This window comes from Myxocyprinus asiaticus, chromosome 35 (assembly GCF_019703515.2).
Source record: "Myxocyprinus asiaticus isolate MX2 ecotype Aquarium Trade chromosome 35, UBuf_Myxa_2, whole genome shotgun sequence".
NCBI lineage: Eukaryota > Metazoa > Chordata > Actinopteri > Cypriniformes > Catostomidae > Myxocyprinus > Myxocyprinus asiaticus.
In genome coordinates this window covers 5,067,921-5,082,084 of record NC_059378.1, presented here as the reverse complement: position 1 = coordinate 5,082,084, position 14,164 = coordinate 5,067,921, and the positions used below count along the sequence as shown (strand labels likewise).

The 14,164-nt window shown below is 40.8% G+C and overlaps 1 protein-coding gene across 2 annotated transcripts in view; it reads right to left on the bottom strand.

Annotated features, from left to right (window-relative positions):
- The window catches only part of LOC127426206 (immunoglobulin superfamily member 21-like), a 395,310-nt gene that overhangs the window by 237,876 nt on the left and 143,270 nt on the right, over positions 1-14,164 (bottom strand). For both annotated transcript variants that reach the window (XM_051672857.1, XM_051672858.1), the window contains exon 2: positions 3,415-3,527. In XM_051672857.1, the coding sequence (XP_051528817.1) occupies positions 3,415-3,527 (113 nt within the window). The remainder of the gene's footprint in view (positions 1-3,414; positions 3,528-14,164) is intronic.

The following is a 14,164-nucleotide window of genomic DNA, read 5'->3' as shown; positions in this document are numbered from 1 at the left end:
CATTTGGGGGTCAGTGCCCCCCCCCAAATGAAACACCATGCCCCCCTGGAGCAGGACATTGTCAACTAGTAAATAAGCTTAGAGAAATAATTTTCTCTCTCCATTCACACTTAACAGTATTTGTATACAGCGCTATCTAGTGATGGGTCGTTCATGAACGATTCGTTCATTTTGAAAGAATCTTTTATGTGACTCAGTAGAATGAGTAATCTCAGAGAGTGATTCGTTCATTTTGTGTTGGCCGCGCTTGCGCATTGTGCAACCTCCGTTCGTTTGTTACGTGAGAACTGCATAGGCGCTGAACAGGAAACAGAAATTATTAATTCACCTTTCAACTCTTTTGGTCTGAGTCGTTCATTCTTTTGTCACGTGACAACCGTATATGCTATGCATTGCTCACACAGGAAACAGAAATGATAAGTTCACCTCTTGAGTCTTCTTGTCCAAGTTGTTCAGTCTTTTGTCACGTGACAGCCGTATATGCTCAACTCGGACCAGATGACTCGAGAGGTGAACTAATCATTTCTGTTTCCTGTGTGTGCATAGCGTGTACGGCTGTCATGTGACAAAAGAACGAACGACTCGGACAAGAAGATTCAATCCAGAGGTGATCTAATCTTTCTGTTTCTCATAATTTATCCTTGGCTGCATTATGATTGTTTCCTTATTGGGATTATAATCAAAGTTTGCGTAAGTAGATGTGTTGGGAGTGATTTGTCTATTGAAAATGTAACATTTTAATTTCATTCTGCTAAAATGAACGAAATGACTTGCATAAAGATTCATTCATTTTGCTGAACGAGACTCAAAGTTCCAAGTCAGTAAAATGATCCGATCTTCCCATCACTAGCACTATCAATTTGTAGCAACAAAATCAAACCTAACCAAACACTGATCTCCCCAAGGGTAACCGAAAATAACTGTCATTTAACATAAAACTACATATTTAACACTAAACGGAACTTGAAACAGAATTATAACCCCAAATTACTTATAAATGACAATTCATAGCATCCACAAATAGTCCCCAAACCTTGCACAGACCTTCCACATTAATTATTTGAATGTAACAGCCAGTGGCTAGTCCCCAAGCATAATCAATAACAAAAGTCGAAACCTTACGTAACACGTTATTCCTGCACGCGCTGCAGTCTCAAAAACTAATTTTGGTGGTGCTGTGATTCTGAGTAGTAGCAGTATGGATATAAAAAAGTGGCTTAAAGAATCGAGTTATCATCAACTTTGACCAACATCAACAGGGTGAGGCGGCAGGAGGAGGAGGGAATGGGCCTAACAAGACCGCATCGTCATCGTCATCGTCATTGATAGTACAACAGTTGGGCATGCTTTCGTGAATACTTTCATAAGTGTGACGTTCATCGCGAATGCTAACAATAGTGGAGTTGTAATTAGTGTTGGTTTTATTGGTGCTTCATGGTTTTAGTCATGGAATATGGATTAGTGTGTTGTTCGAATTGCACAGCTTTTGGTGTGGTGATGCATGTTTATATGTTTACATAAATGCAAATAACCTCTGGTAAAATGTATTAATTTATCGCAATTGTTGTAGGCTGGACTATTTTGTTTGTATGGTGTTTTGGTCTGAGATGTTTTATTATAAAACTTGGTCTATTTCGATTAGAACTATTGACTGGGGTTTCTTGCATTGTGGTGTGGACATTGTTTTGGTCTATCTCTGTGTCTCAGATCATAAAAAAGTGTGCTCCCCTTTGAAAACGAAATGCCCCCCCGCTTTATATGTTCTGGCGACGCCCTGGTTTAGACCCTTAACCTCCTGAGACCCCTGTGTGACTGCTGTGTGCATTTTCCATTCCCCTTTTTTATTTGTAACTAGTAGCCCCTAAGAAACATGCAAAAAAAAAAAAAAAAAAGTGTAGGTCCACCTGTGTGGACAGTAAGACTAAGTTGTGAAATTGTAAATAATACCAAGCTATAGAAAGTATTACTTTTTTTATTGTTTATTATGTTTCTAGGATTGTTGGTTATTCATGTTTTTGAGACGTGACATACATTACATCAAAATTAGCATAAATAATTCTGATTCAAAGATTGTCCAGTATCATTCAGTCATTGTCATCCATGTTAAAATAAAATTATACATTATACATTTTGAATCTATGTACTGATTACCATTGTCCCATGTCTGCCAAACATGTTAAGTGGTGTAAACACCGTCTGCAGCCTGAAACTGAACTTTAAATAGGTAGTTTGGATTAAATGCATTTACCTGCATAGAGAGTTATAGAATGCTCCCTTGCTCACTATTAATGAATGACTTAACCTCCAGTTTGCTGTCTGTCTGCACTGGTCTCAGAACAGTTCAGAATGCACCTTATTTTCATTCTAACTCCATATAAAGACTCTGAAAGCAATATTTTTCAGTTTTTGGGTGAATCCATTGATTCTCAATGTGATAATGCACAGTGAATAAAGGATATTTTAACTGAAACTTAGCAAAATGACATTTCGGATTAAACTAGAGACTCTAATCTTTTGAAACATATTTCAGTGTGAAAACCTAATTAGGTTTCTTACCAGATGTAGTTTTGTTGGCATTTCAACCAAACACGAACAAAATAATGTTCTGAAAGTGCCACAATGGTACACTTTAAGGAAATCAACCTACAAAAAGCTTACTTAGAGTCGTCTCTAAGCTTGGATAAGATAATGTTAGCTATTTTAACATTGAAAAAACAACTGCTGATTTCTGAGCATGCTTAAAGCTGAAGTATGTAATGTCTGCGCCATTAGTGCCACCAAACGGAATTGCAAAAATAAACTTTGGTGCCACAGGTGCCACAGGTGCCACTTGGTTTTTGCCCAACTCACGCCATTGGCCGAGTAACGTTGTTGGGGCAGGTCTAAGTGGTTGCTCAAAACAAACAGAGCAATTTTCATAGGGCAACAGAAACACAGTCTTTACAGTTTTCGAGAAAATTAGCCAATGAATGGCTTACTAACAGTTGTCTTTGCATATTAAGCTTGGATAGGAGAAAGTATTATAACACAGAAAAAGTTACATACTTCAGCTTTAATTTCCAAAACTATGTGTTTTGTGGTGAGAATAAAGCGATCTAGATAAAGTTTTTCAATAAAGTTCACTCATGTAAACTTTGCATCTCATGACTTATTCAAAATATCATAACCCCAATATCTGATGTAATACTGAACCGATATTAAGGGCTTAAACCGTACAAGCACATGATATCTCAGGTCACATTTAATAAATAATGAAGCAGTTTCTAGACCATGTGCTTTAGACTTGCAGGCTGAATGCTTAATGTGTTATGTTGCAATAGTGGGTCCGATCAGACAACGCAAGGACAGATTTTGAACACAAACAGTAAATAGATGATAAATATATCAGCACATACACAGAAAACAGTAACTTACCCTGTACCACACGATCTCTCGCAATCTTCCATCTGTCTTGAAGTTGCACTTTAGAGTCACGGTCTCTCCCACAACAACAGGTAGCAAGGGCTCTATCGTTACAGTCAAATATCCTGTGGAGACAAAAGTAAGATATCATTGCAACCATGTTTATTTACATACATTTAGAAAAGAGCCAAATGGCCAGATGCCGATTTTATTAAAGGTGATGGATCATTAAAGAGGGTGATATTTGCACGAGCACCATCATGTTGTAGTCTTTGCACAGCAATTTTTTGTTTTCAGAAATAAACTATTGCACATTGTGATATATATTTATTTATATTCTCTCTATTGTGTTTTGTATAGTATTGTATTATTTATTTCCCATTCTGTAATTTATCCTACATACTGAATGCGCAACAGGTTGAAAGTCTAACAGAAACCACACCACTTTATGCAATAGTAATAATTCATTGTATTATTCTTAAAAATAATTGCATAATTTTGAATTGAAAATAAATTTTGACCAGTTGTCAAAATTTCAACTGCCTGCTCAAAATACCTTCGTTTCCTAGGAAACTAAGGCTTTCACTTCAACATGAATAGATAATGTTTGTTGTGCTGAGTTTGAAGTCTACAAAACAAAACAAAAATCACAACAAGCCAAGTTCTATGATTTTGCATAACAAGGCCACATAAAAACACATATGTACAAACAGAACATAATTATAAACAGAACAAGGGTTATTGCAGTTAAGTGTTAATTATCATATTGAATTAACTTGCATTTTTAACTTCTGAAATCAGCTTGTACACATTAACTCTGTAGAAGATGCCTTTGTTCTGAGAAAAAGGAAGTGCACTTCTAGAATTATTTTTTGTATATTTGTATACAGTATGTTCTAGCTTTATGCTTATCTTTTGAGAGTCTGTGTTCAGTTCTGTGGAACTCAAGCTAGGGATTTTTTTCTTTTCTGCTAACACCAGTGTAATCAAAAACCAAAAGAGAACTTGTACAGTTCATACTGTTATAATATACCAAGATGTGAAAATATGATGGTAAACAACACAAAACCAAAAGGCCTCCAAACTGCTGCTCAAGAGGATTTGCGTTTCTCACCATACCAGAGCACTGTATCAATCAGGCAAAATAATAGTGTGTGTGTGTGTGTGTGTGTGTGTGTGTGTGTGTATATATATGTATGTATTACGGTGGCTGAGGGGTGCACAACCCAAACCCACAAAAAAAAAAAAAACACCAAATTAGCAAAGCAAATACATTTTCTATAATTTACGTTGTGCTGTGGCTTTTCCATTGTGTTGTGGCTTTATTTCATTGTGTTGTGGCTTATTTCTGTTGTGTTGTGGCTTTATTTCATTGTGTTGTGGTTTAATTCCATTGTGTTTTGGCTTAAAGGTGGAGTAAGCAATTCCTGAGAAAGACTGTTTATATTTGAACTCAACACCCAAACATACCCACCCCTCCCTTCAGTGCTCCTTCAGAAGCCCCGCCCCCCAAATTCATGCACGCACAATAGTGTTGTGTGGATCGGTCTGATTTGGATCGGTATTTTTCCATTTACAGAGCCAGGGCTGTGTACAAACACCTGATATATTTTTCAGCGCACACGAAGAATGGACAGCTAGCGGACCGTGAAGAGATATTTGTGGAATTTACAAAAAGTGTATTGGATTAAAATGATTTACTCCACCTTTAATTCCGTTGTGCTGTGGCTTTTCCGTTGTGTTGGGACTTTATTTTGTTATGTTGTGGCTTCATTTTGTTGTGTTGTGGCTTAATCCCGTTGTGTTGTGGTTTATTTCCATTGTGCTTCGGCTTTTCTGTTGTTTCGTGGATTTATTGTGTTGTGTTGTGGCTTGATTTCATTGTATTGTGGCTTATTTCATTGTGCTGTGGCTTTTCTGATGAGCTGTGGCTTTATTTCATTGTATTGTGGCTTATTTCCGTTGTGTTGTGGCTTATTTCCATTGTGCTGGGGCTTTTCTGTTGTGGCTTTATTTCATGGTGTTGTAGCTTAATTTCGTTGTATTGTGGCAGTTTATCCATTGTGCTGTGGCTTTTCTGTTGTGTTGTGTTTTTATTTTGTTGTGTTGTGCCTTTATTCCATTGTGTTGTGGCTTTATTACATTGTTTTGTGGCTTATTTCCATTGTGTTGTGGCTTTATTCCATTGTACTGTGGCTTTTACGTTGTGTTGGGGCTTTATTTTGTTGTGTTGTGGCTTTATTCCATTGTGTTGTGGCTTTATTCCATTGTGCTGTGGCTTTTCCGTTGTGTTGGGGCTTTATTCCATTGTGTTGTGGCTTTATTCCATTGTGCTGTGGCTTTTCCGTTGTGTTGGGGCTTTATTTTGTTGTGTTGTGGCTTTATTCCATTGTGTTGTGGCTTTATTCCATTGTGCTGTGGCTTTTCCGTTGTGTTGTGGCTTTATTCCATTGTGCTGTGGCTTTTCCGTTGTGTTGTGGCTTTATTCAATTATGTTGTGGCTTTTCTGTTGTGCTGTGGCTTTATTCCATTGTGTTGTGGATTTTCTGTTGTGTTGTGGCTTTATTACATTGTATTGTGGCTTATTTCCATTGTGCTGTGGCTTTTCTGCTGTGTTGTGGCTTTATTTCTGTTATGCTGTGGTTTCTTTACATTTTGTGCTGTGTGTTTTCTGTTGTGTTGTGGATTTATTTTTTTGTTGTGGCTTCATTTTATTTTGTTGTGGCATATTTCTGTTGTGTTGTAGCTTTATTGCGTTGTGTTGTGGTTTATTTCTGTTATGCTGTGGTTTCTTTACGTTTTGTGCTGTGAGTTCACTATCTGTCACTCACTCGACGTTGTGTCGATGTAGTGACACTTGGGGTCACTCTTGGGAGCCCCAAACACCTCTGATCTTTTTTTAAAAGGCCAATGAGAATTGGAGAGTGGAATTTGCATGCCACTCCCCTGGACATACAGGTATAAAAGGAGCTGGTATGCAACCACTCATTCAGATTTTTTCTTCGGAGCCGAGCGGTTCTATTCATTGAGCTGAATTCATCCGCCGAGTTCATTCAGCTCTCTCTGCTGGATCTTATGCCGCATTTCAGTCTTCTCCCCCTCTGCATCTGTGGTTTGCAGAGAACACCCCTGGGAGCTTCGGCAGAACATTTAAAAGAGTATATTATAAAAGAGTATATTTTCTTTCTGAAAGAGCGGCACACACAGAACGTCTTTTTAAAGACGCGTCTTTTTAAAATGCCTTTCCATTTGTGTGTTATTTCTGGTCATTTTCTCTCCACTTCCGACGGCCACGATCGGTCTTATGTGTTTGGGCGCTGCCCACGTGGAGACATCGTTTGTGGATAGATCATGTCCTCATTGTGAGAACAGTGACCATGGCAACGTTGCGGTCGCGGCTTGCATTCGTAAGAAAGCAAGCCACCTCAGCGGTTCCCCGCCTCGGTCCTCCTACCTATGGGTATGAGGTCGTGCCGGTTAACACTGGGGGCAATTTGGGGACCTCAATGGGGCCACCTCTGCCGGGTATCCCCCCACGGACCTCCCATTCCCCAGCACGCTCGCTCGCCCCGGTCGCACACTCGGACTCGCACTCAGATCGCTGGTTCATGTCAGGGCAAGTTTGACCCCTCGTTCAGAGCCCGGGAAGAGGATGAGTTATCGAGTGCAGCATCGGAGAGCGGGCTCGTCCAGTCAGACGCAGAGGCTTTGACTGGGCTTCCTCCTTTGGGAATGGTCACCCAGTCTCAGGCTGACGCAGAAATGACTGACATGCTTTCCCGGGCGGCCGCGAGTGTCAGGCTAGAGAGGATGATTGGTTCCTGGGCTCAGGGCGCCACTCACAGCTGCACCCCGCCCCCGTTCCTTTCTTCCCGGAAGAGCATGATGAGCTGACAAGATCGTGAAAGGCACTTTTACTGCCCGGTCCCGATCTTTCAGCTCCCCCGCTCTCACTACCCTCGATGGCCAGGGGGTACTTGGTGATCCCCCAGGTGGATAAGGCGCACGCGGTGCACTTATGTCCGCAGAGCGCCACCACCTGGCATGGGCGCCCGAAACACCTGTCCAGGGCCTGTAGGTTTACGTCGTCCCTGACGGTTAAGGCCTACAGTTCCGTTGGACAAGCCACCTCCGCCCTGCAAGCCATGGCTCTCCTGCAAGTACACCAAGCTAAGGCGCTAAAAGAAATGCATGAGGGTAGTTCTGACCCGGGATTGGTGACCGACCTCACTCTCCGGGCGACGAAGGTCACAGCGCGGTCTCTCGGGTAGATGATGTCCACCCTTATGGTCCAGGAGCGCTACCTTTGGCTCAACTTGGTTGAGATGCAAGAGGCTGACAAGGCAAGGTTCCTTGATGCCCCCATCTCCCAGGTTGGCCTATTTGGCGACACCGTCGAGGACTTTGCCCAGCAGTTCTCGGCGGTGAAGCAACAGACGGGGGCCATACGTCACATCCTACCCTGTTGCGGCGCAAGACCCCACACCCCGTCTGCTCATCGCCAAGGGCGTCCTCCTGCTGCAATGACATCGGCTCCACCGCAGCCCGCTCCCGTGGCCCGGCCCCGGCGTTGAGCCCAGCGCAGGAAGCAGACAGCCTTACAACCTAAGGAAGGCTTCGAAGCGCCCCTGAGACAGGGGACCCAGGGGCAAGGAGACCTGCTACACTGGAGCTGGTAAGCAGACCACTCCATCCCCCGGTGGAGGGCCGGGAGGAGAATCTTTTGTTTCATTTTCATTTAATTGCACCGCATGCCCAAGAGGCTGCGGTACCCAAAAGTTCAGCAAAAGAGCAGTTTCCTTGTTCCCTGGGTTACATGTCTGGTGTGCACGGCCATCATCACGACCACCGTCCACCGTCTCATCTTTGCAGGTATGTCGCACCAGCGGCGGTCCCCGTGTCTCCACGTCTGGCCCTTGGACGGGACGTGGAGTACTTAAGTGGCCTACCACCCACGGTGGTAGACACGATCACTCAGGTTAGGACTCCCTCTACGAGGCGCCTGTATGCCTTGAAGTATCGTCTGTTCGCTAAGTGGTGTTCTTCCCAATGTGAAGACCCCCAGAGATGCGCAGACGGATTGGTGCTTTCCTTCCTGCAGGAGATGTTGGAGGGGCGGCTGTCCCCCTCCACCTTGAAGGTGTATGTAGCTGCTATTTCGGCTCATCACGATGTGGTAGATGGTAAGTACTTGGGGAAGCACGACTTGATCATCGTGTTTCTGAGAGGCGCTAGGAGGTTTAACCCCTCTAGACCATGCCTCGTCCCCCCGTGGGATCTCTCTGTAGTCCTTCAGGGTCTATGGGGAGCTCCCTTTGAGACCTTGGAGTCAGCTGAGTTTAAGGCACTCTCTTTGAAGACTGTCCTCCTGACTGCGCTCACTTCCATCAAAAGGGTAGGGGACCTGCAAGTTTTCTCTGTCAATGAATCGTGCCTGGAGTTCGGTCCGGGTTACTCTCACGTGATCCTGAGACCCCGACCGGTCACAGTAGTGTTCACAGACTGTGATCCCTGGATGACTTTCCTCCTTAGCCCTGTGGCAGTCGAGTTTGTGGAGAAACTCACTGCCGGCTCAGTAAGTGCGCCAATGAGGCCCTGTACTGAGATAGGTGCTCCGCATGCGCTGGTTCCCCGAATGCAACCCCATGTGATATTTTCCACAAAATTGTTTCCCTGTCGGTAAACTGCATCTTCCTTGGGCAGGGGCCCCTCTGCCCCCGGTCACCATGCTTTGTAGAACTCCTCCTCTATGGGACCTCTCCACATGGCATACTTCTGACAAGGCTCGATAAAGACCATGTGATGTATTCCACTCAAAATCCCCCCCCCCCTTTTTTTTGGGCAGGGTGTGGTCTCCGTGGTGTCTTCCCTTTGGTTTATTTCTGTTTTGTTGCGGCTTTATTTTGTTGTGTTGTGGCTTTATTTTGTTGAGTTTTGACATATTTCCGTTGTGTTGTGGCTTTATTTTGTTGTGTCGTGGCTTTATTTTGATGTGTTGTGGTTTATTTATGTTGTGTTGTGGCTTATTTACGTACATGTGCTGTGGCTTTTCCGTTGTGTTGCGGCTTTATTTTGTTGTGTTGTGGCTTAATTTCGTTGTGCTGTGGTTTTTCCATTGTGTTGTGGCTTTATTTTGTTGTGTTGTGGCTTTATTTTGCTGTGGCATATTTTTGTTGTGTTGTGGCTTTATTTTGTTGTGTTGTGGCTTATTTTAATTGTTGTGGCTTTATTTTGTTGTGTTGTGGCTTATTTCTGTTGTGTTGTGGCTTTATTTCATTGTATTGTGGCTTATTTCTGTTGTGTTTTGGCTTTATTCAATTGTGCTGTGGCTTTTTCCATTGTGTTGTGGCTTTATTTTGTTGTGTTGTGGCTTTATTTTGTTGTGGCATATTTTTGTTGTGTTGTGGCTTTATTTTGTTGTGTTGTGGTTTATTTCTGTTGTGCTGTGGCTTAATTCCATTGTGCTGTGGCTTTTCCGTTATGTTGTGGCTTTATTTTGTTATGTTATGGTTTTATTTTGTCGTGGCTTATTTTTATTGTGTTGTGGCTTTATTTTGTTGTGTTGTGGCTTTATTTTGTTGTGGATTATTTTCGTTGTGTTGTGGCTTTATTTTGTTGTGTTATGGTTTTATTTTTTTTGTGGCTTATTTTCGTTGTGTTGTGGCTTTATTTCATTGTGTTTTCAGCTTATATTTGCTTTGTTAATTTACTTATGTTGGGCACTTCTCAGCCACCGTAATATACAGTATTTGGTGTATGATGTAATATGCAATTCACACACAAAAGCATCTTTTCCTTCATTATTTACACTTTAGCCACTTTGCCATCTGCTTAGTTTTGTCTCCAAGTCAGCTTGGCTAAAGCAGCCCCACCCCAAAAATAAACTAACTTCAGCTAACTCCTATTAGTTGCAAATATAACATGCAACTATGCAGTGACTTATTTTTATTTATTTTTATTTTTTTTTTTACACTTTAGGTAATGGAATAGTTCACCCAAGGATAAAAATTATATCATGTACTCACCGTCATGTTCTCTCAAACCTATATTACTTTCTTTCTACCGTGAAACACAAAAGGAAAAACGAAAAAAAAAAAAAAAAAAAAAATGAACAACCAAGTCTTCTACTGCGGAATGTCCCACAGGTTTGGAATGACATGAGTGTGAGTAAATAATGGCAGAATTGTCATTTTTTGTGAATTATTCTTTTAATGATTCTTTGTTAAATGTCCATTTCTCCCAACGTGCAGCATATTGTTCCATTTTTTTTTGTTTTGTTTTTTTTTTTGCCTTGTATTGATATTCTAATGCAGCTTTGTGACACATTTCATTAACAAGAATACGCTGTTCTTGGAAACAAATGATACTTATCCGCATCAGACTAAATGCCTAATTCACATATGCAGATTCTCTGGATAATTCCGGAACAACAAAGCACTTTGTGCTCCCGTTTGAGTGAGCTAATGAGCGTAATTACAAAGTTGATCACGTTTCCGACACACTGAAAAGCACATTTATCAAAATTTTGGGATGCAGACACTAGTGACAAATGGAAGAGATCTTGGCTCTTTAGGATAAAGATGGGAATGTCCTGCTCTAGTGAGCACTCTCTCTATCTGCCTAGCAGGTGGCCTGGATTCTACTGACTGCACAGTATCCATCTATCCAGTGTACCACAGACAGTGAAAGGGGATGGAGGCAGTTTGAAGAGATTCAAAAGTCGGAAATCAATGAGGGAAAACTTTGACTATTTATTTTACTGTATTTTCACATTTATACCAAATCCTAGCACATACCTAATGCATTCAATCCCCATTATTTGAAGGGATAATAAGTATAGAATAATGTGCAGTAAGCGTCACCTACTTGTCCCGGTCTTGTATCACCCTAAAGGGGTTTATTTTGCAATAATGACCAGCTGGCTGTGTATTATCGTGCTTTTTACCCACCCACCTACCTACCAAATCAATGGGTATGAAATAGTGATTTGAGCTGAAACAATTTTATTAGCTTACTTATAGAGGCAGCGGAGTGCTATGAGATACAGAACACGAGTGCTATGTCACACATTTTTCCACCGTCGGGCCAAACTATTCCAGTAGCATTTCTAATTGAGCACGGTGCAGTGCTGTACGATACCAAGCCATTCGTGGGCCAGCTTTTTCAGCAGGGTTACACTCTATCTACACTGGACAAGTCTGGAGATGCGCTGCAACAGCTTGATGCTGTCTACACTGGAAGAGTCAAAATAAAAATATCTAAATGGACCAATCAGCTGTAAGCTCGAGTAGACTTCAGCAACTACTTCATTTTCAACAGAAATCCACTGGTAAAAACATTTACTTATTATCTAATTATTATTATGATGTTATTGTTGCTAAAATGGCATATGCATGTGGATAGAAACAAAATATAAAGAGACCAGAAACATCACAAACTGGCTTTTTAACAGTCAGAATTTATTTCAATATGTAATGGAACAACATTCATGCCAAAAAGACTCACACTTTTGATATTTGGTAACTTAATCGACCATGGACAGCAACACACATGAATCCTTCAAGGTCCTACAGAGCTTTTAGATTAGTACACATTTAATGTTCTTGCTTCTCTCAATGAATTATGCATTTTGCCCAAACCAACATTTGTTGCCGAGTGCTCAAACAATTGTGTCAACGTGCATTGCTTCAAAAACATTATGCCTCAGAACACATAAAATGGAATTATTCTGCAGACCAATTCTGTTCTTTTCAATGATCTGTCCATCTTGAGGTCTCAATTAGCTCTTGTCAGATAAAACAGCTCAATTGCTCACCGCATCGGCCAAGGCCTTATCACTGTGTCAGCCTGACAGAATTGATTTGGCAATTCTGTACATTTATCTCCGTGGAAGACAGACCATCTCACTCTGAAACTCAAGGGAAATAAGGGCACAAGGATTGGAACAAATTCCTGCACATTTGTGCCCTCGCTTAGCTTTAAAATTCACAAACTGTGATGGAGCCTGAACCCCAAGAAATCACTTTCTCTCGAACTTTGCTAAGGCCTTTGCCTTCTTGAATTGGAGTCATTTCCTGGGCCCAAAAGAAATGGGTTTTCATTATAGATGGATTGCTGAAGACAAAGTGTACAGAGGTAGTTGACAAATCGACATTGTCATAATTTTAGGTTAAAACCTCTCTCTCTCTCTCTCTCTCTCTCTCTCTCTCTCTCTCTCTCTCTCTCTCTCTCTCTCTATCTATCTATATATATATATATTTTTTTTTTTTAAGAGAGAGAGTTTTTAGACAATATAACTGGTCACCATTTTTCAACCAACTCATTGATACCCCAAGTCATTTCAATTGTCCTGTGGTGAGAAAAGTTAATTAAAAAAATGAATGTACAGAAATTCCATGTAGTCTCTCAATGAATATGTGTTCATGAAATTGCATGCACAATTATTATTATAATAAGATAAATAGTTTTAGATGGAATTTAGTGTAGCACAATGCTGACAATTCAAGGTATTCAGGTACAGTATTTTGGCACATTGTTTACAACAGTACAAATATGTAGAGCTTTAGCAGAGCTTCGAAGAGCTTATTTTATCCTTATTAATGTGGAAAACCACTCTTTCTCTTAGGTGGAGGCATCAAACCACAGGACTGAATAAATGAAAATGAAAACTCTGCATTCTTCTTAATTTAAAATCAAAGCTGGAAAAAAGTCTTATTAACTTCCCGTTGGGGTTCAGATTAGCTAAATATCCCTGAGAGATTGTTTGTTTAAAATGGATTTAGTAAGGGACTCAGTAATTGCTGACAAAATAGTACAGTACTATTCAACACACTCTCACGGCGAAATTGTCTGGATTCATACGACTTTTCTAAATTTGGCTAATTCGTATAATATCGTGTGACTGCACTCATTTGAATTCCTATGACTTTCACTACAGCCAATGACATCGCTGGACATCATTTCCATCTAATACGCAACAATTACTAGCTTCTGTCACACACAACAGCTTCCTATCATGTTTACCCACTCTACTGATCAGTTAGGTTTAGATAAGGGGTTTGGGTAAGGACATAATATTAATAAGTATGTCCTTAATGCCTTACTTCCACATTTGACATCCGGGAATTCGTCGTACGAGTTTATGCGAATAACATCGTGTGAGACCATACAAAATAGCCAACTCGTAAATTATGTACGAATTTTCATGAGATCAGCTTAGTACTATTAAAAAGATATATTTACATACTGTATATAAGAGCTGTCAAAATTAACGCACTAATGAGTAAGATTAATTGAAAAAGTTTAACATGCAAATTTTTCTTAATCACGATTAACACATTTACCGTTAATACAGCATAAACCAGCATAAACACTGTTCGACAGGGCGTAAATTTTGCGATGTTTCTGCCCGGAGTCATTACACTGATGCACACACCACAAAAATACACACAACAGCGCTTTCCGGTCAGTGATAACATGATGGAGAAAGGAGATTTTAACTCTATTTGTTGTACAAAACAAGCCTAGATGGAACTTGTGACAGTATTTTTCAGCCTTAGTAAGGCACATTTTAATTACCAAATCATAACTATCACCAAAATTAAAAGACGTTTTTGTCTGCAAGCACTTTTCATGTGGAGTTCAAAGCAGCGCTGACACCTTGACGTGAATCATGAACAAATGATTGCTGTAACAAAGCGGATAGCCACAGTCTGCCAACTGATTAATATTGTGAAGGATGAGAGTTTAAGAGATTTAATGC